The 27,402-nt window shown below is 44.3% G+C and overlaps 1 protein-coding gene across 1 annotated transcript in view; it reads left to right on the top strand.

Annotated features, from left to right (window-relative positions):
* Positions 1-27,402, top strand: part of LOC112215730 (prickle-like protein 2) — a 110,396-nt gene that overhangs the window by 69,932 nt on the left and 13,062 nt on the right. The window contains exons 2-6 of the mRNA XM_024375057.2: positions 8,660-8,842; positions 23,693-23,806; positions 23,921-24,058; positions 26,348-26,551; positions 27,026-27,212. Coding sequence (XP_024230825.1) covers positions 8,711-8,842; positions 23,693-23,806; positions 23,921-24,058; positions 26,348-26,551; positions 27,026-27,212 — 775 coding nt within the window. The 5' untranslated portion in view covers positions 8,660-8,710. The remainder of the gene's footprint in view (positions 1-8,659; positions 8,843-23,692; positions 23,807-23,920; positions 24,059-26,347; positions 26,552-27,025; positions 27,213-27,402) is intronic.

A 27,402-nucleotide genomic window follows, 5' to 3' on the forward strand; every position in this document is an offset into this window, starting at 1 on the left:
GATTTTTTTGTCCGTCTGTTGTGACTGTGTTTGAGCCTGTGGATTACTGAAGAAAACGTGCGAACAAAACAAGATTTTTGGATATTTTGGATATAAAGAGAGTCTTTGAAGAACAAAAGGAACATTTAATGAATAAATTAATGTCTTCTGAGTGCAACCATATGAAGATCATCAAAGGTTATATGAAGATCATCAAAGGTAAGTGATTAATTTTATCTCTATTTCTGACTTGTGTAACTCTTCTACTTGGCTGGTTACTGTTTGTAATGATTTGTCTGCTGGGTGATGTTCTCAAATAATTTTAAGGTATGCTTTCGCCGCAAAGCATTTTTTAAATCTGACACCGTGGTTGGATTCACAAGAAGTTCATCTTTAAACCTATGTAAAATAATTGCATATTTTCTGAATTTTTATAATTATTTCTGTATTTGAATTTGGTGCTTTGCAATCTCACTGGATGTTGGCTGGATGTTGGCCAGGTGGGACCCTAGGGACCCTAGCGCACAAAGTAACAATACTTATGTGCGAACAATAACGGTTGCCACAAAACACGGGTGAACACAGCACCAAGAAAAAAACAGCCGGAAACGAAAGTGATCGAAAGTGAGGGTGGTGTCCCTGCAGGCCAACTCCCGGTGGACGTCCTCACGCAAACTGCAATGATAGTGATCGATCAGGGCCCTGTCGTTCCATCCCACACCAGCGGCCAGGGTCCAGAAGTCCAGAGCGAACTGCTGGGCGCTCCTCGTCCCCTGCCTCAGATGTACGAGACGTTCACCCACCGCTCTACCCTCAGGTGGATGGTCAAAGACTGCCCGGAAGCGGCGGGTGAAATCTTCAAAGTGGTCCAGCGCCGCATCTCCTTCCTCCCACAGGGTGTTGGCCCACTCCAGGGCTCTCCCTGAGAGGCATGAGACGTGAACGGACACACTCTCTCGGTCCAAAGGTGCCGGGTGAACGGTTGCTAGGTAGAGCTCCAGTTGTAAAAGGATACCCTGACATTGTTTAGCAGTCCCATCATAACCCCTAGGGAAGGCCAAACGAATCCCACTGGTGGGGCTGGTGGACCTCCCTTTCTCTGAAAGCGATCCATAGTCTGTAGGACACAATCCATGGTGACGCCGAGATGATGGCGCATCGCTGCTTGCTCCTTGACGTGCTCCTCAACCCCAATAACAAGGGTACCTGTTTCTGCTGACTCCATGACGATTGGGGTGTGTGATTCTGTCAGGCGGTGGGTGTAGCTGGTGCATGAAGTCAGGCACAGGAGAGCAGAGATGAGTGAACAACGCTCTTTACTAAAGAAAAAATAGCACAAAGCAACCATACTTATGTGCGAACAATAACGGTTGCCACAAAACACGGGTGAAAACCAGCTGGACACGTACCGACCTAAACGTACCGACCCAAACAGAGGGTTAAATTCATGACCACTAATTGGGAAATGATAACCAGGAGTGTGGGAAAACGAGACAAAACAAATGGAAAATGAAAAATGGATCGGCGATGGCTAGAAGACCGGCGATGTCGACCGCCGAACACCACCCGAACAAGGAGAGGCATCGACTTCGGAGAGGCATCGAAGTCGTGACAACCTCCCATTGTCTGTTCTGGACATGGGAACTGTGAAGAGACCTCTGGTGGCATGTATTGTGGGGTATGCATGGGTGCATGAGCTGTGTGCTAGTAGTTTAAACAGACAGCTCGGTGCATTCAACATGTCAATATTTTTTTTTAAACAAGTAGTGATGAAGTCAATGTCTCCTCTTCGTTGAGCCATGAGAGATTGACACGCATAGTATTATTGTTAGCTCTAAGTGTACATTTAAGGGCCAGCCGTGCTGCCCTGTTCTGAGCCAGTTGTAATTTTCCCAAGTCTCTCTTTGTGGCACCTGACCACACAACTGGCAGTAGTCCAGGTACGACACAACTAGGGCCTGTAGGACCTGCCTTGTTGATATTGTTGTTAAGCAAGCAGAGCAGCCCTTTATTGTGGACAGACCTCTCACCATCTTACCTACTGTTGCATCAATATATTTTGACCATAACAGTTTACAATCCAGGGTTACTCCAAGTAGTTTAGTCTCCCCAACTTTCTCAATTTCTACATTATTCATTAGAATATTTAGTTGAGGCTTAGGGTTTAGTGAATGATTTGTTCCAAATACAATACTTTATGTTTTTTAAATATTTAGGACTAACTTATTTACTGCCACCCATTCTGCAACTGACTGCAGCTTTTTGTTAAATGTTGCAGTGAGTTCACTTGCTGCAGTAACTGACGTGTATAGTGTTGTCAACAGCATACATAGACACATGAGGTTTATTCAGAGCCAGTGGCAGGTCATTATTAAATATGTAAGAAAGTAAGGGGCCTAGACAGCTGCCCTTGCGAATGCCTGATTCTTCCGGGATTATGTTGGGGAGTGTCACGTTCTTAGTTCTTTTGTTATGTCTTTGCTTTAGTATGGTCAGGGCATGAGTCGAGTGGGTTGTCTATGTTCGTTTTTCTATGATTTGATATTTCTGTGTTTGGCCTGGTATGGTTCTCAAACAGAGGCAGCTGTCAATCCTTGTCCCTCATTGAGAACCATACTTAGGCAGCCTGTTTTCACCCTTGAGTTGTGGGTGATTATTTTCTGTTCAGTGTTTTTTGTATTCACCGTTCAGGACTGTTTAGTTTCGTTCTCGTTATTTTGTTTTGTGTTCATGATAATAAATTATCAATATGGACACTTACCACGCTGCGCATTGGTCCTCCTCTTCTTCCACCAATAACGGCCGTTACAGAATCACCCACCAACCAAGGACCAAGCAGCGTGGTAACAGGCTGCAATCTCAAGACTCCTGGACATGAGAGGGGATTTTGGACAGCAAAGGACCCTGGGCACAGGCTGGGGAATATCGCCTCCCCAAGGCAGAGCTGGAGGCAGCGAAAGCCCAGAGGCGGTGGTATGAGGAGGCAGCACGGCAGCGCAGCTGGGACGAAAGGCAGCCCCTAAAATGTCTTAGGGTGGGGCACACGGGGAGTGTGGCTAAGTCAGGTAGGAGACCTGAGCCAACTCCCCGTGCTTACCGTGGAGAGAGGTGGACCGGGCAGGCACCGTGTTATGCTGTGAGGTGCACGGTGTCCCCGGTGCGCAGGCATAGCCCGGTGCATTACATCGCAGTGCCTCTAATCGGCCGGGCAAGATTGGGCATCTGGTCTCCAGTGCATCTCCTCGGGCCGGGGTACATGGCACCAGCCCTACGCATGGTGTCCCTGGTTCGCCAGCACAGCCCAGTGCGGTCTATTCCACCTCGCCGCACTGGCCTGTCTACGGGGAGTATCCAGCCAGGTAGGGTTGTGCAGGCTCGGTGCTCGAGACCTCCAGTGCGCCTCCACGGTCCGGTCTATCCGGTGCCTCCTCCTCGCACCAGGCCTCCGGTGGCAGCCACCCCGCACCAGGCTGTCTCCCCGTCTCCTTCCTGCAGGTGCTCCCGCCTGTCCTGAGCTGCCAGATTCTTCCATCTGTCCTGAGCTGCCAGAGTCTCCCGTCTGTCCTGAGCTGCCAGAGTCTCCCGTCTGTCCTGAGCTGCCAGCGTTTCCCGTCTCTCCTGAGCTGCCAGTCTCCCGTCTGTCCTGAGCTGCCAGAGTCTCCCGTCTGTCCTGAGCTGCCAGAGTCTCCCATCTGTCCTGAGCTGCCAGAGTTGCCCGTCTGTCCTGAGCTGCCAGAGTCGCCTGTCTGTCCTGAGCTGCCAGAGTTGCCTGTCTGTCCTGAGCTGCCAGAGTCGCCCGTCTGTCCTGAGCTGCCAGAGCCGCCGGTCAGTCAGGAGCTGGCAGAGCCGCCGGTCAGTCAGGAGCTGCCAGAGCCCCCTGTCAGTCTGGAGCTGCCAGAGCCGTCCGTTACTCCAGAGCTGCCGGAATCGCCCTTCACTCCGGCGCTGCCGGAGTCTCCCGCCGGTCCGGTGCTGCCGGAATCTCCTGTTCATTCGAGACCCGTTGCTAGGGTCCCCAGTCCGTGGTCGGCGGCGAGTGTCGCCGCTCTAAAGAGGCCACGGAGGCGGGTAAAGAGGCAGGCAAAGACTATGGTGGAGTGGGGTCCATGTCCCGCGCCATAGCCGCCACCGTGGACAGACACCCACCCAGACCCTCCCCTATAGGTTCAGGTTTTGCGGCCGGAGTCCGCACCTTTGGGGGGGGGTACTGTCACGTTCTGACCTTAGTTATTTTGTTATGTCTTTGCTTTAGTATGGTCAGGGCATGAGTCGGGTGGGTTGTCTATGTTTGTTTTTCTATGATTTGGTATTTCTGTGTTTGGCCTGGTATGGTTCTCAATCAGAGGCAGCTGTCAATCATTGTCCCTGATTGAGAACCATACTTAGGCAGCCTGTTTTTACCCTTGAGTTGTGGGTGATTATTTTCTGTTCAGTGTTTTTTGTATTCACCGTTCAGGACTGTTTCTTTTCGTTCTCGTTATTTTGTTTTGTGTTCATGATAATAAATTATCAATATAGACACTTACCACGCTGCGCATTGGTCCTCCTCTTTTTCCACCAACAACTGCCGTTACAGGGAGGCTACCATTAAAGAACACCCTCTGTGTTCTGTTAGACAGGTAACTCTCAATCTTCAATATAGCCGGGGGTGTAAAGCCATAACATATACGTTTTTCCAGCAGCATACTATGATTGATAATGTCAAAAGCCACATTGAAGTCTAACAAAACAGCCCACACAATGTTTTTATGAACAATTTCTCTCAGCAAATCATCCATGATTTGTGTAAGTGCCGTGCATGTTGAATTCCCTTCCCCATAAGCGTGCAGAAAGTATTTTGTTAATTTATTTACTGCAAAATATCACTGTATCTGGTCAAATACAAGTTATTCCAAAAGTTTACCAAGGGTTGGTAACAGGCTGATTAGTCAGCTATTTGAGCTAGTAAAGGGTGTTTTACTATGCTTGGGTAGCGGAATGACCTTTGCTTCCTACCAAGCAGGACGGCACACACTAATTTTCCATCCATGTTTGGTAGACCCAGATGGCTTTTCATTGTTGAGAGACAACAACAAAAAATGTCACCTCTTCCACGCTCACTTTACAGATTGTATTTTTTACAATGCTTGTCTTTCATAATTTGATCAGTTGTACTTGGATGTGTAGGTTCGGGCATTTGTTGCTGGCATGTCATGCCTCAGTTTGCTACTCTTGCCAATTAAAAAAAAACATTATCAGTCCTGAACTAAAGTCTTACGTTATTAGTCAGCTGCTCGATTCAGTTCTGGGTCCATAGGTGTTTTCAGAGAAGAGATTAAGAGATGCTACAACTGGGAAAGAAACTAGAGTGAGGAGCTCCCCCCCTCTCTCTTTGGACAGCAAAGGACCCCCCATTCCTTGTGTCATGCACAAAGTAGATGCCCAACCAACTTGCCAAAACTACACTGCTCAAAACAATAAAGGGAACACTAAAATAACACATCCTAGATCTGAATGAATGAAATATTCTTATTAAATACTTTTTTCTTTACATAGTTGAATGTGCTGACAACAAAATCACACAAAAATGATCAATGGAAATCAAATGTATCAACCCATGGAGGTCTGGATTTGGAGTAACACTCAAAATTAAAGTGGAAAACCACACTACAGGCTGATCCAACTTTGATGTAATGTCCTTAAAACAAGTCAAAATGAGGCTCAGTAGTGTGTGTGGCCTCCACGTGCCTGTATGACCTCCCTACAACGCCTGGGCATGCTCCTGATGAGGTAGCAGATGGTCTCCTGAGGGATCTCCTCCCAGACCTGGACTAAAGCATCCACCAACTCCTGGACAGTCTGTGGTGCAACATGGCGTTGGTGGATGGAGCGAGACATGATGTCCCAGATGTGCTCAATTGGTCTCAATTCAGGTCTGGGGACCGGGCGGGCCAGTCCATAGCATCAATGCCTTCCTCTTGCAGGAACTGCTGACACACTCCAGCCACATGAGGTCTAGCATTGCCTTTCATTAGGAGGAACCCAGGGCCGACCGCACCAGCATATGGTCTCACAAGGGGTCTGAGGATCTCATCTCGGTACCTAATGGCAGTCCGGCTACCTCTGGCGACCACATGGAGGGCTGTGCGGCCCCCCAAAGAAATGCCACCCCACACCATGACTGACCCACCGCCAAACCGGTCATGCTGGAGGATGTTGCAGGCAGCAGAACGTTCGCCATGGCATCTCCAGACTCTGTCACGTCTGTCACGTGCTCAGTGTGAACCTGCTTTCATCTGTGAAGAGCACAGGGCGCCAGTGGCGAATTTGCCAATCTTGGTATTCTCTGGCAAATGCCAAACGTCCTGCACGGTGTTGGGCTGTAAGCACAACCCCCACCGGTGGACGTCAGGCCCTCATACCACCCTCATGGAGTCTGTTTCTGACCGTTTGAGCAGACACATGCACATTTGTGGCCTGCTGGAGGTAATTTTGCAGGACTCTGCCAGTGCTCCTCCTGCTCCTCCTTGCACAAAGGCGGAGGTAGCGGTCCTGCTGCTGGGTTGTTGCCCTCCTACGGCCTCCTCCACGTCTCCCGATGTACTGGCCTGTCTCCTGGTAGCACCTCCATGCTCTGGACAGTACGCTGACAGACACAGCAAACCTTCTTGCCACAGCTCGCATTGATGTGCCATCCTGGATGACTCCGTCTCATGCTACCACTAGAGTGAAAGCACCGACAGCATTCAAAAGTGACCAAAACATCAGCCAGGAAGCATAGGAATTGAGAAGTGGTCTGTGGTTACCACCTGCAGAACCACTCCTTTATTGGGGGTGTCTTGCTAATTGCCTATAATTTCCACCTGTTGACTATTCCATTTGCACAACAGCATGTGAAATTTATTGTCATTCAGTGTTGCTTCCTAAGTGGACAGTTTGATTTCTCAGAAGTGTGATTGACTTGAAGTTACATTGTGTTGTTTAAGTGTTCCCTTTATTTTTTGAGCAGTGTATATTTTGTTAATAGATTTAAAGACTCAACCTAAGTGTTTGTAAACTTCCGACTTCAACTGTATGTGCTCATCTTCATTATCATTGCACATAATGGATATTATCTTTGATTGACTGTGACTGATAGACAGGCCTATCGTTTTTTCTCTAGAAAGCAGAAATGAACACAAGCCAGCGAGCAAAGCGAGAGACCTTCCCTCCCCCTGAATACCCCCACTCCCTAATATGTTGCCAAGGCAGATCAGAGGAGTGTGTTGATGACTAACCACTCGGTATAGTGAGAGTGTGTTACGTCAACAAAAAAAACACTCTCTCCTGGTCTCCCATGAGGCCTCCTCTCCCTCTCTCTCCACTCATCCTCCATACAGTGGTGATGTAAGTAGTGCACTGCCTGCCTTCCTCAGGCCAGGCCAGGGGCTAGCAGCTACACCAGCTTTACCTTGTCCCTTAGAGGAATCAGCAGCGTCCATTTTAGAGAGAGATTAACAACACACCACAGTACCTCATGCACTCTGACTCACTCACTGGCTCTCAAAGAACAGAGAGGGAGACTAGTTAAGTCATTGTCCTTTCATGGCTTTAGTTATCTCATGTGGCTTTGTGTGCGTTTTGTAATAGGTTCTGAGAAGCTGTTTTAGTTATCTTCTAGATTCCAAGTATTGGATGTTCCACAGGGTTGTGGTGAGGGAATGATGTTTTGGATTCATGTGGACAGATCATGTTTGAGCCTGGTCTGTGGCATGTGATGGGGTGGGACTGATTCTATTGGAACTGAATTCGCTACAGTAAACCCATGATCTTGTTTTCCATATAAACCAATTTACTGTAAGGGCCTGTCCCCTTATCACCCACCCTCCATTCTTTACTTACACCTTTGAATGGCTAGCAGAAGAACCCTGTATACCAAATTGATGCCGTGATATTCCATAGATTTATGTAATCAAGAAATTAAACAAGAATGTGATTATTTATTTAGGTTGTTTTTCAACCAAAATACACGAACACAATTTAAAAGGCATGTGATGTTAGCATGCACAAACCATTAAGCCTCTCTCATGGTGCTAGATTTTCAATATTCTCCCTAAATTGCCTTTCAATGTTTCATGTTTCTGGTGTCGGTAGGCAGCGATAGGCATCAGATACCTTGTCCTGTTAATAATAATGTGTTCAGCTGTTTCACTCTCCAGCCAGAGACCCTCTCTTTTCTCCAAACCTGATAAATGATCACTTAACTTAGGTTGGTTGTATTCGTCTTTTGTGTTTGGACTGTACATTAGTTTTGAAAACTATAATGGCATAAACATAATGTGCTTTTGACTGTTTTAATCAAGTCTGAGCCAATGTGTGCGTTTGTGTGTGTGTCTCTGTACAATATTAATGTGTAATTGCTTGTAACAAATTGCTTAAAATGCTTTAATATATCTGCCATAGCCCAGATGTATGCCACTGGGAAATCTGAGCCCTAGAATACTAATTATTCTATCTCTCTATTTCTCTCACGCTCTCTTCACTTTCTCTTTTTCAATCTCCCTCTCTCTCTCTTGCTCTCTCTCTCACACGCTCCCTTTTTCTCTCTCTCACTCTCTCTCCCCTCTCTCTCTCCCTCTCCTTCTCTTTCGCTCTCTCTCCCTCTCCCTCTTTCTCTCCCTCTCCCTCTCCATCTCCTTTCTCTTGCACTCTCTGCTAAAAGAAGACTGGCGTCCACTCTAAGAGTCCCAGTGAGGAGCATGTGGTGAGGGCCATGTCTCTGGAGATGGAGAAGAGTGTCACTAAGTTGATGTACGACTTCCAGAGGAACTCTACTTCTGACGACGACTCAGGCTGCGCGCTGGAGGAATACGCCTGGGTGCCCCCTGGCCTCAGCCCTGAACAGGTACACTACCCACCTCTCTGTTACCCTGTCTTTTGTACCCCCGTTTTCCCATTCTCTTACACTGCTGACTACACCCCTCGGTCTCAGCCCTGAACAGGTACACAACTGAATTCGGACTTTCTGTTACCTCTTTATCCCAACTACCCACTAATCTAGCCATGCACATGCCTCTTCAAGTCTCCTGTGTCCTACCACAGTTTTCTGAACCCTGGCTGAAACAAATTGAACTGTATTTGTCACAACAGTCCAATTATTTGTAGCTGGATTCATTGATTGGTAAAACGATCAGCAGAACTGATGATTAATTCATTTTCAATCCCCTCGATCATGCGCTGAGTGCCACGTGTGGTTTGAGGAGAGAAGGATAGAGGAGAAAAAGACAGAAAATGACCAAACTGAAGATGAGCTGGAGGATAATCTGTGGAATGCATTGTCTGAAGAACATGAAATATGAAAGTAATGAAATTATGGTTGTATTTTGTGTTTTGTGGGAGGCAGGTAGCCTCGTGGTTTGAGCATTTGGCCAGTAACCGAAAGGTTGTTGGATCGAAACCCACAAGCTGACAAGGTAAAAATATGTTGATCTGCTCCTGAACAAGGCAGTTAACCCATTGTTCCCCGATAGGCCTTCATTGTAAATAAGAATTTGTTCTTAACTGTCTCGCCTGGTTAAATAAAGGTTAAAAAAAAAAAAAAGATTTCAGTGGTCTATAATTCTTTGTTACTTTTATATTTTTTATTTTAAGTTTTTAAATTAGAACCACATTGTTGGTTAAGTGCTGGTAAGTAAGCATTTCACTGTAACCTGTTGTATTTGTGCGGTGTGACAAATAACATTTGATTTGATTTGATTTGATTGAAAATAGTCAGCTTAGATAATATTTAACTATAACATGTATTATAAATGTACACCAGTCAGGTTTCAGACCTGGTCATAGCACCATCTATGCTACTTTTTTGGACCTGTCTAAAGCATTCAACACAGTAGATACCTCATTACTTATTCAGAGGCTTTCATCAATTGGTCTGAACCTGTAACGGCTGTCTCTGTCTCCTCTGACGAGGAGGAGTAGTAAGGATCGGAGGACCAATGCGTAGCGTGGTACGTGTTCATGCTCTTTATTAAACCAAGCGGACACTGAAACAAAACAATAAACGACACGTGAAATAACTAACCGAAACAGTTCCGTGTGGAACACACAGACACAGAAAATAAACACCCACAAAACACAAGTGGGAAAAGGCTACCTAAGTATGATTCTCAATCAGAGATAACTAACGACACCTGCCTCTGATTGAGAACCATACCAGGCCAAACGCAAACACAACATAGAAAACGGAACATAGACAACCCACCCAAATCACGCCTGACCATACTAAAACAAAGACATAATAAAATAACTAAGGTCAGAGCATGACAGTACCCCCCCCCCCAAAGGTGTGGACTCCGGCCGCAAAACCTAAACCTGTAGGGGAGGGTCTGGGTGGGTGTCTGTCCGCGGTGGCGGATCAGGCGCGGGACGTGGACCCCACTCCACCATAGTCCTTTTCCGCCTCTTTACTCGCCCCTGTGGCCTCTTTAACGCGGCGACCCTCGCCGCCGACCTCGGACTGGGGACCCAAACCACGGGTCCCGAATGGATGGGAGATTCCGGCAGCACCGGACGGACGAGAGATTCCGGCAGCACCGGACAGGTGGGAGACTCCGGCAGCTCCGGAGTGAAGGGCGATTCTGGCAGTTCCTGGCTGACGGACGGCTCTGGCAGCTCCTAGCTGACTGACGGCTCTTGCAGCTCAGGACAGACGGGAGACTCTGGCAGCTCAGGACAGAAGGAAGACTCTGGCAGCTCAGGACAGACGGGAGACTCTGGCAGCTCAGGAGAGACGGGAGACTCTGGCTGCTCAGGTCAGACGGGAGACTCTGGCAGCTCAGGACAGACGGGCGACTCTGGCAGCTCAGGACAGACGTGAGACTCTGGCAGCACTGGACAGGCGGGAGCACCTATAGGGAGGAGATGGAGAGACAGCCTGGTGCGGGGGGCGGCCACCGGAGGGCTGGTGCGTGGAGGTGGCACCGGATAGACCAGACCGTGAAGGCGCACTGGAGCGCTCGAGCACCGAGCCTGCCCAACCTTACCTGGTTGAATGCTCCCCGTAGCCAGGCCAGTGCGGCGAGGTGGAATGGCCCGCACTGGGCTGTGCTGGTGAACCAGGGACACCATGCGTAAGGCTGGTGCCATGTACCCCGGCCCAAGGAGATGCACGGTCCACCTCTCTCCACGGTAAGCATGGGGAGTTGGCTCAGGTCTCCTACCTGACTTAGCCACACTCCCCATGTGCTCCCCCCCAAGACATTTTTGGGGCTGTCTCTCGGGCTTCCAGCCGCGCTGCCGTGCTGCTTCCTCATACCACCGCCTCTCGCCTTTCGCTGCCTCCTTGGGGCGGCGATATTCCCCAGCCTGTGCCCAGGGTCCCTTGCCGTCCAAAATCTCCTCCCATGTCCAGGAGTCTTGCGATTTCGGCCGCTGTCCGTTACCACGCTGCTTGGTCCTTGGTTGGTGGGTGATTCTGTAACGGCTGTCTTCTTCCTCTTCCTCCTCTCCTCTGACGAGGAGGAGTAGTAAGGATCGGAGGATCAATGCGCAGCGTGGAATGTGTTCATGCTCTTTATTAAACCAAACGAACACTGAAACAAAACAATAAACGACACGTGGAACACACAGACACAGAAAATAAACACCCACGAAACACAAGTGGGAAAAGGCTACCTAAGTATGATTCGCAATCAGAGACAACTAACAACACCTGCCTCTGATTGAGAACCATACCAGGCCAAATGCAAACGGAACATAGACAACCCACCCAACTCACGCCCTGACCATACTAAAACAAAGACATAATAAAAGAACTAAGGTCAGAACGTGACAGAACCAGGCAACATGTAGATGGTTTGAAAAATAAATTAAGGACAGAACACCTAACAAAGGGTGTTTCACAGGGATCGGTTCTTGGTACGTTTTTTTTCACTATTTACATGAAAGGGGAAAGGGGGATACCTAGTCAGTTGTACAACTGAATGCCTTCAACTGAAATGTGTCTTCTACATTCAACCCCTCTGAATCAGAGAGGTGCGGTGGGCTGCCTTAATCGACATCAAGGTCTTCAGCGCCCCGGGAACAATGGGTTAACTGCCTTGCTAAGGGGCAGAAAAACAGATGTTTACCTTGTCAGCTCGGGGATTCTATCCAGCAACCTTTCAAACAATATTGGTTTACTGTATCTGTAATAATTCAAACTTTCATCTGTTTGCAGATGACACTGTTGTGTATGCTATTGCCCCCACAGCTGACCAGGCTCTGTCAGAGCTTCAATATGCCTTCATTGTAATTGTCTCAAATCCCTTCCTGTTTGAACGTGGAACCAGGGAGAGCTTGGTTTGTTTTGGAAAGTTTGTTGTTTTGAAAGTGTATGGGAAAGTTTCTTGGTAGCTAGATAACTTTTGAGTTTGGATAATGGGATGCCAAGGCTGGCATCCAAGGCTGGGTCTGAGGAGCTATTTGGCAAAGAATGATAGGCTAGCTAGATACCTATCATGCTAGCAGCCCGTGACTGCAGCCCACAACGCTGACTGTCTAGATCCCTGCTATTTGTTGTTGTTTTCAATCTTCCTTGTGACCTGCCCTGTCTGGAACTGTGAGGAGTACATGGTTTACAGCTACCATGACAAATACCAAAGCCGATGGGAGTACAGTTGATGACAGTGCTGTTTCTCTATCACAGTTGAAGGATATTTTAAGCAAACACAAAGAGTTCTATAAGCAGAAAATAGCTTCAAGTATTTTGTCCAAATACTGGTGGATTCAACTAATAAAAGAATGGACGACCTGACCAGAGAGGTCCATGATCGAAGGACAGTTTGCAGTTCTCCCAGGGTCAGCTCAATGAGTTGAAACAGGAAAACGTCAAGATGACAGCAATCTGTAAGTCATTGAGAGAGGACATCAGTTCTGTGTGTGAATCCATGATAAATAACAATGATGGAGAAATCAGATCTCGAGTGACAATCAAGGCGCAACAACAAGGTTGTGGACGGAATTGCAGAATCTCCACATGAGACCTGAACGTAGTCGGAGGACAAAGTGAGGGAAATTATCTCTGAGAAATTGAAGATGGACCACAGGAAGATTGAGGTGGAGAGCGTCCATAGGGCTGGAAAACCCAGGCCGATAGTGGTCAAGTTCCTGAGGTTCAAGGAGAAGGTAGCTGTTCTGGAAAGAGCCAAGAACTTGAGAGGAACATATATCTTCCTCAACAAGGACTATCGTGAAGCTGTGCACCAAAAGAGGAAATAACTTATCCCTGCCATGAAAGCTGCCAGAGCATATGGGGACATTACTTACATCCACTATGATAGGCTCATTGTCCACTCTCCCTCCCAGAAGCCTGGAAGGGATGAGAGGCAAACCTATGGGTTCATAGCTTCAACCCCGCAGCACACACAAACATACACCAATTGATTAATGGACTGCTGAATATATATATTTTTCTCTTACTTTTCTATAGTATCTCTATCTCTGATAAGCTACCCAAGGAAAGGTCTGAAAATAGCCCATATTAATATACTGTATGTAGCCTTAGAAATAAGGTTCATGAAATTAATAACTTGCTAACATCAGATAACATTCATATACTACCCTTTATGAGACTCACTTAGATAATTAATTTGATGATACAGCAGTAGCAGTACAAGGATATAACATCTATAGAAGAGACCGAAGTGCTTATGGGGGAGGTGCTGCTGTGTATATTCAGAGCCATATCCTTGTAATGCTTAGAGAAGATCTTATGTCAAGTGTTATTGAAGTGTTGTGGTTGCAGGTTCACTTGGCACATTGTTAGTTGAGAAATGTAAAGCCTTTTCTTTTGGAGTGTCGCTATAGGCCACCAAGTGCTAACAGTCAGTATCTAGATAATATGTGTGACATGCTTGATGAATGAATGGATGAAAATCACCAGTTGGCAACCTTATGGGATTAATTAACAGAAATCAACAATCACTGTTGTAATCAAATCAAATTGTATTTGTCACCCCTGAATACAACAGGTACCTTACGGTGAAATGTTTACTCCCCTTATGTTTACTTAAAACCAACAATGCAGTTCTAAAATAAACTGAAGTAAAATATATTTTTTAAAGTAAAGTATAGGTAGAGGTAAAGTTACTATGCATGAATAATAAACAGAGTAGCAACAGCATAAAAATGGGGGTGGGGGGCAATGCAAATAGCCCAGGTAGCCATTAGATTAGCTGTTCAGCAGTCTATGGCTTGGGGGTAGAAGCTGTTAGGAAGCCTTTTGGACCTATACTTGGCGCTCCAGTACCGCTTGCCTTGCGGTAAAAGAGAGATCAGTCTATGACTAGGGTGAATGGAGTTTTTGCTCGCACACGCTTTTTCAGTTCTGCCCACACATTTTCTATAGGATTGAGGTCAGGGCTTTGTGATGGCCACCCCAATACCTTGACTTTGTTGTCCTTACGCCATTTTGCCAAAACTTTGGAAGTATGCTTGGGGTCATTGTCCATTTGGAAGACCCATTTGCTGTAAGGGGTGCGTAACTGGTGGCAGCGAAGTCAGACGCAGGAGAGCAGAACTAGATAATAGCTGGAGCAGTTTAATGGCAAAACCAACGGCATCAAAAATAACAACACATGGGTACAAAACCCGTCGTGCTCCAGACAACATGTGCACAAGCACTTAAAACAAACAATCATGCACAAAGACATGGGGGAACAGAGGGATAAATACACAACACATAGTGAGGGAAATTAACCTAGGTGTGTGGGAAAACAAGACAACACAAATGGAAAATGAACGATGGATCAGCGATGGATAGAAGACCGGTGAAGTCGACCGCCGAATATCGCCTGAACAAGGAGAGGCATCGACAAGTCGTGACAAGTATACCATGAGTAAGTATATAATTTGTATCCACTGAACAAAAATATAAATGCTTTATGCAACAATTTCAAATATTTTACTGATTTACCGTTCATAGGAAATCAGTCTATTAAAGTAAATTCATTAGGCTCTAATCTATGAATTTCACATGACTGGGAATACAGAAATGACTGGGAATACAGAAATGCATCTATTGTTCACAGATACCTTAAAAAAAAGGTCAGTATCTGGTGTGACCACCATGTGCTTCATGCAGCGCGACGACACATCCCCTTCACATAGAGTTGATCAGACTGTTGATTGTGGCATATGGAATATTGTCCCATTCCACTTCAATGACTGTGCGAAGTTGCTGGATGTTGACGGGAACTGGAACATGCAGTAGTACACGTCGATCCACAGCATCCCAAACATGCTCAATGGGTGAGAATGCAGCCCATAGACGAACTGGGACATTTAAAGCTTGCAGGAATTGTGTACACATCCTTGCGTCATGGGGCCGTGCAATGTCATACTGAAACATGAGGTGATGGAGGCGGATATATGGCATGACAATGGGCCTCAGGATATCGTCAAGGTATCTCTGTGCATTCAAAATGCAGTTGTGTTTGTTGTCCGAAGCTTATGCCTGCCCATACCATAACCCCACCGCCACCATGGGTAACTCTGTTCACAATGTTGACATTAGTAAGCCGCTTGCCCATACAATGTCATACTGCCACGCTGTCTGCCATCTGCCAGGTAAGGTTGAAACCAGGATTCATCCATGTAGAGCACAATTCTCCAGTATGCCAGTTGCCATCGAAGGTGAGCATTTGCCCACTAAAGTCATTTAGGACGCCAAACTGCAGTCAGGTCAAGACCCTGGTGAGGATGACGACCATGCAGAGGAGCTTCCCTGAGATGGTTTCTGACAGTTTGTGCAAAAATTATTGGGTTGTGAAAACCCACATTCATCAGCTTTCCAGGTGGCTGGTCTCAGACAATCCCAAAGGTAAAGAAGCTGGATGTGGAGGTCCTGGGCTGGCGTGGTTACACATGGTATGCAGTTTTGAGGCTGGTTGGACGTGGTACCAAATTCTCTGGCAACATCTCTGGTGGACATTCCTGCAGTCAGCATGCCAATCTGTGGCATTGTGTTGTGTGACAAAACTGCACATTTTAGAGTGGCCTTTTATTGTCCCCAGCTTCAATTTTGTTGTTTCTCTATGAACTATTGTAATTCTGGGAGTGAAAAACAAAATGAAAATCTAGAACCAGGAATAATAAAACTGAGAAACAGAATTTGGAAAAATATAGATTTTATAGGGCCCCCCCTTACAGTTGTTTATGGACCATTATTTCACCAGGTATATTGACAGAAACATAGTACACTACTGTCATGACTGTCCTGATCAGGTCATGTTACAGGAGACCACAACCCTACAGATTATCTCTCAACCCCAACAGAGGAGGAGAGATCTAGGGGTCTGAAGATGTGGGGTTTTTATGACCCCTCACGCCCCTGGTAAATCTTAGGCCACACAACATTCCTCTGTCCCCTCAATATGGAGAACCAGTCTCAGAACAATTAACATGAAATAAAGGGACTTTGGAACAATGGTTTCCGTCAGCCACAATGGTGGTCATGGCGATAGATGGAATATGAAAATGTATGCCATTTTTGTTTTGTTTTTAAAGGTTAATAGATGACATTATTACGAAAACATTGTAACGTTAACAGTTTACCTAGTATATGTTTGATCTTTATACATTGTACATTGTATGGAAAATGTCCAAATCAAAGAGAATGTTTTGGTAAAGATGAAATGTGAAGTTAGTTGTCTAAAATTGGATTTGAGTCAAATCTAGACCTTGCTCTTAACTTGGTACGCCCAGAGAATTGCCATGAAGGCGGTTACGTCCACTTCTGACGCAAGGCTATAAAACCTGTGAGTGAAGAATTAACATATCAGACTAAGTGACCCAAGCTGCAGCCGACGTCTAAAAAGTCAACGAACCCAAAACGCAACACAAGTATGAAGACAAAGAAATATTTTTCTACCCAAGCTACGGATGAGTAGCTGTGTCTAAGCGGGTGAATTCAAGTCGAACCACCTAGCCTCCACTCCCCATCGAATCGTGGTATCTACACTGTTTCATTCCTACGCTGTGAGCTCTGAGCTACAGAGCTGTCTGTCCTCAGAAGAGCCCTTCCAGAGCAAGGGCGAGGGAACAGACTCCTAAGCCAAAAGGACACTGACATCGTGAGGACAACCAAAGAGTCATTGAGCAGCCTGAACGGTCCACGCAGAGAATCCACTGAGACCTTCCCCACGTAATTACATCATTATATTCTGACCCATAAGAGCGGCAGTTTGGGGCAAGGCTAGGGTTAGAATAAGCATAGCTGACAACTTCACCCAAATGTATATTTCTCTCGTGTACTTTCTCTTTTTCTCTCTCTTTTAAATCCCCATTTTGGGTAACATGCGCCATAGTGTGTTGGCCCGTTATATTAAGTTCTAATCAATAGCCTAGAATGTGTTTTTGTGTATGTATATCTTTTATCATCATTTTAGCTTTCTAGTAAATAAATAAAAACTAAGATTGGTGTGGTACGAACTCATTGGTGAAACCCGGGTCCGTGCAGATTCCAGGATTATGAGACGTTCAGAACAAGACTGTAGAGGTAACTGGTTAATTAACGGCTGTTGTAGAAATCGATATTCTGATATTCTTTGAGTTAATTTGGGAAATATAAACTCAATAAAACTAATTTTCCCATGGTGCCCCAAGTTAATGAGTTAATAATTGCTTGGTTCAGTTAATCACGGAATTAGAAACCTTTAATCATTCGATGAGCAACAGTCGTCACATTAACTAATACAACGTCACGACACTACTTTCTCTTGTAAACTAAAGACCCGGGGTGGAGATGAGAAGAGAAGGAAGTACCTATTTGAAAGTTAGAAAAAAATTACTAGCTCGTAAGTTTTTTTAAAGTAGATCTCATTCTAGGAATGGTTGGAGACCCCTGCTCTAGGGCAATTCAGGTGGATGTTAGAGGGCTGAAGAATCTGTTTTGTTTTTCATGTTTTGTGTTTGCTTTCCATGTATTGTGTAATTGATGTGTACAGTATATACTGTAGCTATGTAAAGTGTAATTGTTGTTTATTGATGTGTTCATGCAGGGCTCATATGCAAAAGAGACCATGGTCTCAGCATGGATCCCTGGCTATATAATGGTTAAATCAAATATGCTGTTTATGCTGTTTGTTGGATTGCAATGTTTTTATTCGATCAGGAACAAAATTGGAACAAACTAAAGCATAAACTTCAAGCACAGAGAGAAAATAGCACAGACATAAACGTTCCTTGTACTTTCCATGGACGGGAGCTGTCCATATGATGGAGAAATTAGTTCCGTGTTTGTTCTCAGGTCGATCAGGCTGAAGTTAAAACTCCTGTCTCCACAGTAAAGTGCTGTACCTCCCGCCCTTGCTCGCTCTCTCCCTCGCTCGCTCCCGGGGCTCTGTTAATAGATGACAGGTATTGCTGATGATAGTTATTTTCTCTAGTCAGCCATCTTGACAGGATGCTGATGGAAGCTGTGGCCTTTCTCTGAACCGACAGGAGATGAATGAAATCAAGACAACTTAGTTTGGCGTCTACTGTTGCCTAAGTGACTGTTTTCTACAGGATTGGAGATTCTTAGTGTTTTGGTGCAATGCTAGCCCACATGAAAAATACTATAGTATTCTATGGTATAAATACTCTAGTATTGCTATATTTATATACTATAGTATTCACTGCAGGGTTATTTCGGACTCTACTGTAGTATTTACAGTGTTTTTACGGACATGACTGTAGTATACTGGGGCGGCAGGGTAGCCTAGTGGTTAGAGTGTTGGACTAGTAACCGAAAGGTTGCAAGTTCGAATCCCCGAGCTGACAAGATACAAATCTGTCATTCTGCCCCTGAACAGGCAGTTAACCCACTGTTCCTAGGCCGTCATTGAAAATAAGAATTTGTTCTTAACTGACTTGCCTAGTAAAATAAAGGTACAATTAAATTAAATACTGTAGTCTTTACTGCAGTGTTTTGGGGGACATTAGTGTATTAAACTGTTGTATTTACGGTAGTGTTTTTGCAGACATGACTGCTGTCATGTCTGCACTTAAGTGATATGACATGCTACTCTATAAAATCATTTCTCTGTAATTAATATTACCTGATTGAGCTAATCATGTAAATGTAATTAACTAGAAAGTCAGGGCACCACGAAATAATATTTATGGAGCAGTTATCCTCTAAATAAACTCTTAAAGACCTAGTAATATTTTACATCAATAGCAGTCAATATCAATCGTCACCTTATTTCAGTCTCATCTGAAAGTTGTAAATTCTTGGTTATCTTCACAAACCCTGGCTAACAAGTTGAATCAGCAATACAAAATGGGGTTTAATTATTTATTTACTAAATACCTAACTAATCAGACAGAATTACATATACACAGAATTAATCATACATTGATTACAAATTATGTCATAAAGGAAACGTCCCTAGCGGACGGACCAGGTATGACAGCTGGTTACGCAAAGAAAAGAGGGCTGGGTTTGAGTGAAAGAGGGGGAAGACTGAAGAGCAAAGGGAGAAGCCGTATCGGGCCGTAGGCAGCTACTCTATCGTAAATACAGAATCTTATGCATTCTAAATTACCGCCCATTTGAAAAAGGTAAATGCAATAAATATTTACTCTGAGCTGCGCTTCGGTAGGTTGGTGGTAGATGGAAGGCCGTGTTGCCCAACAGAGTCCTTTGTCCTTTGAAGAGTGACTCTGGTGGTGAACGGGAAATGTTGTAGTGTCGTTGTTGTGTGGTAGACGGGATACTCTGTCTGTCCTCTCCTAGCCCACATTTTCAGCTGCTGTTGCTAACTCAACGGCTAGAATGTATCACTTCTGTAGTGAAAAAGAGTTCAAAGTTCATGCCATTCACAACCAAAGCTCACGCTAAGGTTGGCATTGTTCTGTAGTTATTATCTGAACCCTTCTGACATCGGATCGTCATCCTAATGTACCCGGAACAGAAAGTTATATTGTCGAAAAGGCTTTATATAGGAAGGGAGAGGAGGGCGTGTTTCATTGTTTATAACCAATGTCTCTTCACATGAGCGGGCCACTGAGTCGGGCCTAATTCACTCATGAAAACCGAATTCTCACATTTTGGAAGCTAAAATCACATTCCATCGCCTCCCAAATTAATTTCATATTCAAATTGCACAACAATTCCATGTGAATCTGATAACTATAATGTGTAGACTTTCCACTGTACCATTTATGTCATCCTATCATTGATGAGAATGTCTCAGATGACAACCGAACTGACATCATATTCATTAAGTACCAACGCATGTGTTCAACTGGTTGGATTACCAAAATATGGTTAATTTCCCCCCACCTTCTGATGTTCCCAGAATCCCTGTTTAACAAAGGCTATTCAAGAGTCCCTCTGTAGAGTCAAGAGAGAGGGAAGGGAGATGGGGGGGGTCATAAACCTTACCCACAGGCCAATGTCATGACACTGTATTATACTGTTGTATTTACTATACTGTTTTTGTTTTATTATGTTTGACATAGAAGTTGGTTCTTTCACATTGAGGAAACTGGATAATTACTAAGAACACAATTTCCATAACCTGTAAGTAGGTAGGACTGACGTCTGAACGGATAGTTCAGTGCTTCTGCTCTACTTCTTCGATAGGGTTTAACGGCGGTTTGCATCCAACGTTAATGGTGCATTATTATTAATGGAATCTAAAAATATCATTTAAAAAAACATTGTGGGAAAGGGGGAAAATGACATCATACCAAATATCAAAAATAGACACGTCAACAAACAAAACCCATCCCACTTCTTCAATCACAGTCCATTCCAAAATATATCCCTACACAGGCTCAGGGGCCTGTGATGCAAGAACATTCACCAACAGGATTTCTTGCAAGGCCTCGGCAGTGAAATTTCAGCTGCATTCACAATGATTTCAATTTTCTCTTCTTCGCTTGTGCTGTTCAGTTTATGACCAATGTAATAAATAGTCAAATGTCCACCTTTTTAACATGTAACATTTTATGAGAAACCTTCACTTGTGGTGGTGGCTCTAGAACCTTTGTTTCTTGCTTGCCACTCGTTCCTTCCATTCTTCTTATCGCCTCCAGATAGGGAACAAGCTGGACACCCCTTACTCTTGCCACCTCGATCTCCTTCAGCCTAACAGGGCACTCCAGGAATTTAAGGGGCATGTTCGCCACCAAAATTGCAGCATTTCACTTAATCTGGCATACTATACTCTTCCCATCTGCACACACTTGACAGATTACCAAATCTTCTGCATTTATGACACTGAAGGGGCTTGTGCACAAAAGCTCTTACAGGATATCTCATGAATCCTATCTTTATATGAGAAGGGAGAGACTCTTCATCAAAGAACAGTAGTTTTTCTCTCCATTCACCCCTCAGATCAGTCAACGGGCACCAAGCACTCCATCTACAGTATGTCTTCAGTTACAGTATCCTCTGCCTTTTCTCACGTGCCACCCCAGAAATGACCCCCTAGATAGGCGCCTTGCTTTGAAAATCCATACAGGAAACACTCTACTCTGATATCTTTATGAGACTTACGACACGCTTCCTCTGCTAAGCAGGCACAAAAAAAATCTAAATAAAACCACTTCTTGTGACTCTCAACACTTTCCTCCAACACATTCCAGATTTTCCTTGAGACGTTAAATGGATTTCCCAGGTAGCGTTGGTCCAATACCCTCACTCCTATTAAAAACGAGTCTAGGGGGTTTGCTAGCTTCCACCACAACAACTAAATCTCTTATTAACCTTCTTCCTCGCCTCTGTACCCTACTCATTCTCACTCTGTGCAATTATCTTCACCCGATTCGCTAGCAGTTTCAAACAAAACTTCACTTTCCACTATCTTGTCAATCCATATCGAGGGCCCCTCTATTACCTGTAGGGAACATAACATATGGTCTATACTTGGCATGTAGGTTTCTCACTCATGGGAGGCACAAATTGGGATATGGGGAAGGGAATGGGTGAGGTATATGCAAACTGAATACTGTAGTATTACTATAGTTTTTTTGCAAACACTGTAGTGTGGAAATACTGTAGTATTTACACAGTGTTTTTTGGAGATAATACTGTATTATTTACTGAAGTATTCTACAGTATACTACAAAATGCTATAGTAAGGGCTACACATGATCAAGGGATAGTACAGCATGTAGTATAGTATTCTACGGTATACTACACAGTTCTATATTAAGCACTACATGATCGATGGACACTACAGTGTGTAGTATAGTATACTATACTATACTACACAATTATAGAGTAAGCACTACACGATCGAGGGATACTACAGAGTGTAGTATTGTATTTTACAATATACTACAAAATGATATAGTAAGTACTACACACGATCGAGGGATACTACAGTGTGGAGTATAGCATTCTACATTATAAATTGGGAAGTTCGATTGGCTAACAGCCATGGTATACCACGGGTATGACAAAACATTTATTTTTACTACTCTAAATACCTAAATACATTGGTAATCAGTTTATACTAGCAATAAGGCACCACGGAGGTTTGTGGTATATGGCCAATATATCACGGCGATGCGAAGTGCCTAAGAACAGCCCTTAGCTGTGGTATGTTGTCCATATACCACACTCCCTTGTGCCTTATTGCTTAAGTATAATACAGTTTACTACAGAATTCTATAGTAAGTACTGAAGAATTCTATGTGAGCCACAAGATGATTTTAGTTTAAATCTGCTCTGTAAGTGTCAAGTATTATGTTGCAAATCATTATAATAATATGATCAGATCATTGTGTTCTTGGAGAATAATTACCTGAAGCGTTTCCCCTCCATTTCATCAAGTGACTTTAGCTCAACAAGTTTAACTGAATGCCTGAAATTACTTTAATTGTCACCTACAGTAAAGTCATAGATACCATATATACAGTACCAGCCAAAGGTTTGGACACACCTACTCATTCAAAGGGTTTTTCTTTATTTTTCTTTATTTTCTACATTGTAGAACAATAGTGAAGACATCAAAACTATGAAATAACACATATGGAATCATGTAAAAACCAAAAAACTATTAATAAACAAATCAAAATATATTTTAGATTTTAGATTCTTCAATGTAGCCACCCTTTGGCTTGATGACAGCTTTGCACACGCTTGGCATTCTGTCAACCAGCTATCTCTAACCTGTACCTACCCCCGCACACTGACTCGGTACCGGTACACCCTAGCATCGCTATTGTTATGTTATTGTGTTACTTTTCATTTTTTTTTAATTCTTAACTGTTCTTGAACTGCACTGTTGGTTAAGGGCTTTGCAAGTAAGCATTTCATGGTAAAGTCTACACTTGTTGTATTCGGCGCATTTGATCTGATCAGTCAGCTATTGAAAGAGAACATTGCTCTCCATGGCTGCATCTGCTGCAGTGCCACAGGATCCTTTGTCCCAGACACTCATGGTTCCAGCCATTGTTCTCAAGAATAAGGCTGATGGAAGACAGACCAATAACCAACACAGCAGAATATGAAGCCCATCATCAATTCATTAGAAACAGCAGCTTCCAGGTTAATCTGGGAGGGCTCTTTAAAACTCAAGGTATGCTTTCAATTGACAGACATTTGACCATTAGAAACCAATTCTGTTTTTCTCTTCCATCCAACCTTGTTCTCATGGGGCCGGTTGGGGTCGGCGACAGAGATAATAACAGGGATGCACATGTCTTACTTCAGAAAGGAAGGACCACACTAGCCACTCAAATCAAATCACTCATCTATGGTTTGTGCCCCTGTCAGGTGCATCAGTATTACAGTTCTCTACCTGAGGACAGGGTGCCGTATGTGAACAGCCCAGGAGAGAAGCACCGCATCAAACAGCTGATTCACCAGCTGCCCCCGCACGACAACGAGGTGACACACTAGTTTACCTGATACTCTGTGTCTAGTGACTATTGACACATTCACGCAGGTATGGATGATGTGTTTGATAATGATGATGATGGAGTATGTTGATCTGGTTGTCAGGTCCGGTACTGTAACGCGCTGGACGACGAGGAGAAGAGGGAGCTCAAGCTCTTCAGTAACCAGAGGAAAAGGGACAACCTGGGCCGAGGCAATGTCCGCCCTTTCCCACTGTCCATCAGTGGGGCCATCTGTGAACAGGTACACACTGCTGACACAAAACAATCATCACAGAAATCATACAGCACAAAGAGCAGACACATAGGGGGTTCCACTAGGTCAGGTATTCCCAAACTGGGGTACGGGGGTACGCGCAATGCTGTTGGGGGTACGCCAAATAAAAATGTGATTCACATATAAAATAACAATTAAAAAATATATATAACAATAAGAATTCTTTACATTTTCAAACAGTCCATTTATATTTTCCAACGGGGCTATACATTTGGGTGAGGTTTTCTTCACGCTTGAGTAGCCTCGTTTCACTGCCAAAAATAAAATTAAACCATCTACTGTTCAGCGAAATAGCAACACAATGTCAAATACAGGTAGCTTACTCAAATAATTAACATCCAATCACATTAACCGTTACTCTCTCACAGCTGCTGCTCATTCCGCTTGCTGGAAAATGGATCAATCGTAAAAATAGTAAGGCCATAGAGACACATACCAGCTCTACTGGTAGTACTGCTAAGTTGTTCTGCTTCCACGAACACATCCAATGCTAGCATCAGTAATTCTACATTTGTTGTTAGCCCAGCTAGCATAGACACTGACGGTTGTGACTCTGATGCAGCCGAAGAACTGCTGCCCCCATACCCGGGAAAGCACAGAACAACAGACAGAGACATTTGACCATCGAAGAGGCACAAATATGATGAGAAATACATTGATTTGGGGTTCACTTACACTACCGTTCAAAAGTTTGGGATCACTTAGAAATGTCCTTGTCTTTTAAAGAAAAGCACGTTTTTTGTCCATCAAAATAACATCATATTGATCAGAAATACAGTGTCGAAAATTGCTCATGTAAATGACTATTGTAGCTGGAAACGAAAGAGGAGTGAATAGAAAGAGGAGTGGGAGGCCCCGGTGCACAACTGAGCAAGAGGACAAGTACATTAGCGTGTCTAGTTTGAAAAACAGACGAAGTCCTCAACTGGCAGCTTCATTAAATAGTATCTGCAAAACACCAGTCTCAATGTCAATAGTGAAGAGGCGACTCCTGGATGCTGGCCTACTAGGCAGAGTTGCAAAGAAACTCTTGCAAATCACAATTCCAGTGAGTCAGAAGTTTACATACACTAAGTTGACTGTGCCTTTAAACAGCTTGGAAAATTCCAGACAATTATGTCATGGCTTTAGAAGCTTCTGATAGGCTAATTGACATAATTTTTGTAAATTGGAGGTGTACCTGTGGATGTATTTCAAGGCCTGCCTTCAAACTCAGTGCCTCTTTGCTTGACATCATGGGAAAATCCCCAAAAATCAGCCAAGACCTCAGAAAAAAATTATAGACCTCCGCAAATTTGGTTCATCCTGAAACGTTTGACCCAAGTTTCACAATTTTAAGGCAATGCTACCAAATACTAATTGAGTGTATGTAAACTTCTGACCCATTGTGAATGTGATGAAATAAATAAAAGGTGAAATAAATCATTCTCTCTACTATTATTCTGACATTTCACATTCTTAAAATAAAGTGGTGATCCTAACTGACCTAAGACAGGGAATTTTTACTAGGATTAAATGTCAGGAATTGTGAAGAATTTAAATGTATTTGGCTAAGGTGTATGTAAACTTCTGACTTCAACTGTATATGCATCCTTTCTAACATACCGTTCTCAGAAACCTGTGGTTAGTTATTCATAATTTTTCATGAACAAATAAGGTTTGCATGTACAGTGGGGTAAAAAAGTAATTGTGCAAGTTCTCCCACTTAAAAAGATGAGAGGCCTGTAATTTTCATCATAGGTACACTTCAACTATGACAGACAAAATGAGAAGAAAAAATCCAGAAAATCACATTGTAGAATTTTTAATGAATTTATTTGGCAGACTTAAGATGGCAAAAAACAACATTTTAAAGTGTACCGACCCTGGTGCCTGAGGGGGTACGCAGCTGGAGGATGAATGTTTGAAGGGGTACAGGGCTATAAAAAGTTTGGGAACCACTGCACTAGGGGACAGTGCAAATGGGATAAAATCTTTGCCACAGCAAATCAAATATTTGAAAATAATCAGCTTGCCTTGGTATTCTGTTTGATGTCTAATCAGAAGGATTAGCCATAGAAGCCCTTTTGTGATTAGGTCATGCACATTTAAAAAGATTGGATTATTTATATCATGTAACTGCCGTCTTGCTCCCCCTCCCCCTTGGTCAATTCCTTTCTTTGACTCTCTCTTTCTCTCTCTTTTCATCTATTTATCTCTCACTCCCTCTCCCTGTCTCCCCTGCCTCCCCTCCCTTTCTCGCTCCCTCTCTCTCAGTGTGGGGGCCAGATAAATGGAGGGGACATTGTGGTGTTTGCGTCACGGGCAGGCCACGGCCTGGTGTGGCATCCTCACTGCTTTGTGTGCAGCATGTGTGAGGAGCTCCTGGTGGACCTCATCTACTTTCACCAGGAAGGGAAGATCTACTGCGGCCGGCACCATTCAGAGATGCTCAAACCCCGCTGCTGTGCCTGCGATGAGGTGAGCCCGGCTGGGCTTAGAGGGCTGGGGTGGTGGGAGGGTTGGCTGGGTTAGCTGGAGCTCAGAAGGTTGAGATGGGGTTTAAGGTGGTGGGAAGTTGGGAGGAGCTGGAGCTGGAGCTCAGAAGGGTGAGATTGGGTTTTACAGGGTAAAGAGTGTTGAGGGATCTCATCCGTCCTTCCAAATCTCAGTTATCCAGCTCTGCAGAAGTTTTGCTCTGTTTGACTGAGTCTTATTTCTGCTAATGCTAAGATGCGTGCAAGCCCAGAATCTGTCACCGCTTGGTGTCTATCTCTCTCCCCCTCTGGGGTTCTATGGTTTGACAGGCTGTTCTCTGTCTCTCCTGCATATTATATTTCATTGTCTTTGCTGATGAGCTTGGTGTCTCTCTAATAGCTTTAGATGATTTTGCTGATGATTATCTTTGCTCTCTCTCTCTGTCTGCTTGTCACTCTCTCTCACTGTCTTTTTTAGATTATTTTTGCTGATGAGTGCACAGAGGCAGAGGGCAGGCACTGGCACATGAAGCACTTCTGCTGCTATGAGTGTGAGGCTCCGCTGGGCGGCCAGCGCTACATCATGAAGGATGGACGTCCACACTGCTGCCACTGCTTCGAGTCCCTGTATGCAGAGTACTGTGACGCCTGCGGTGAACACATAGGTACATGGTTCTAGATGTTTCCTAAACACAATTTATACATGCTTACTGCACTCTTCTCTTTCTTTCTATTGATTATTATCAGATTGTACGTTTAGACATGGAAATAGATAAATCATGCAAAGATTATTTTCTTCAAAACGCACCTGCATCCTCTTCCTGTTTTTCTGTCTTTCCCTCTGTCTCTGCCACT

This window comes from Oncorhynchus tshawytscha, linkage group LG16 (genome assembly GCF_018296145.1).
Source record: "Oncorhynchus tshawytscha isolate Ot180627B linkage group LG16, Otsh_v2.0, whole genome shotgun sequence".
In the NCBI taxonomy this organism is placed as follows: Eukaryota; Metazoa; Chordata; class Actinopteri; order Salmoniformes; family Salmonidae; genus Oncorhynchus; species Oncorhynchus tshawytscha.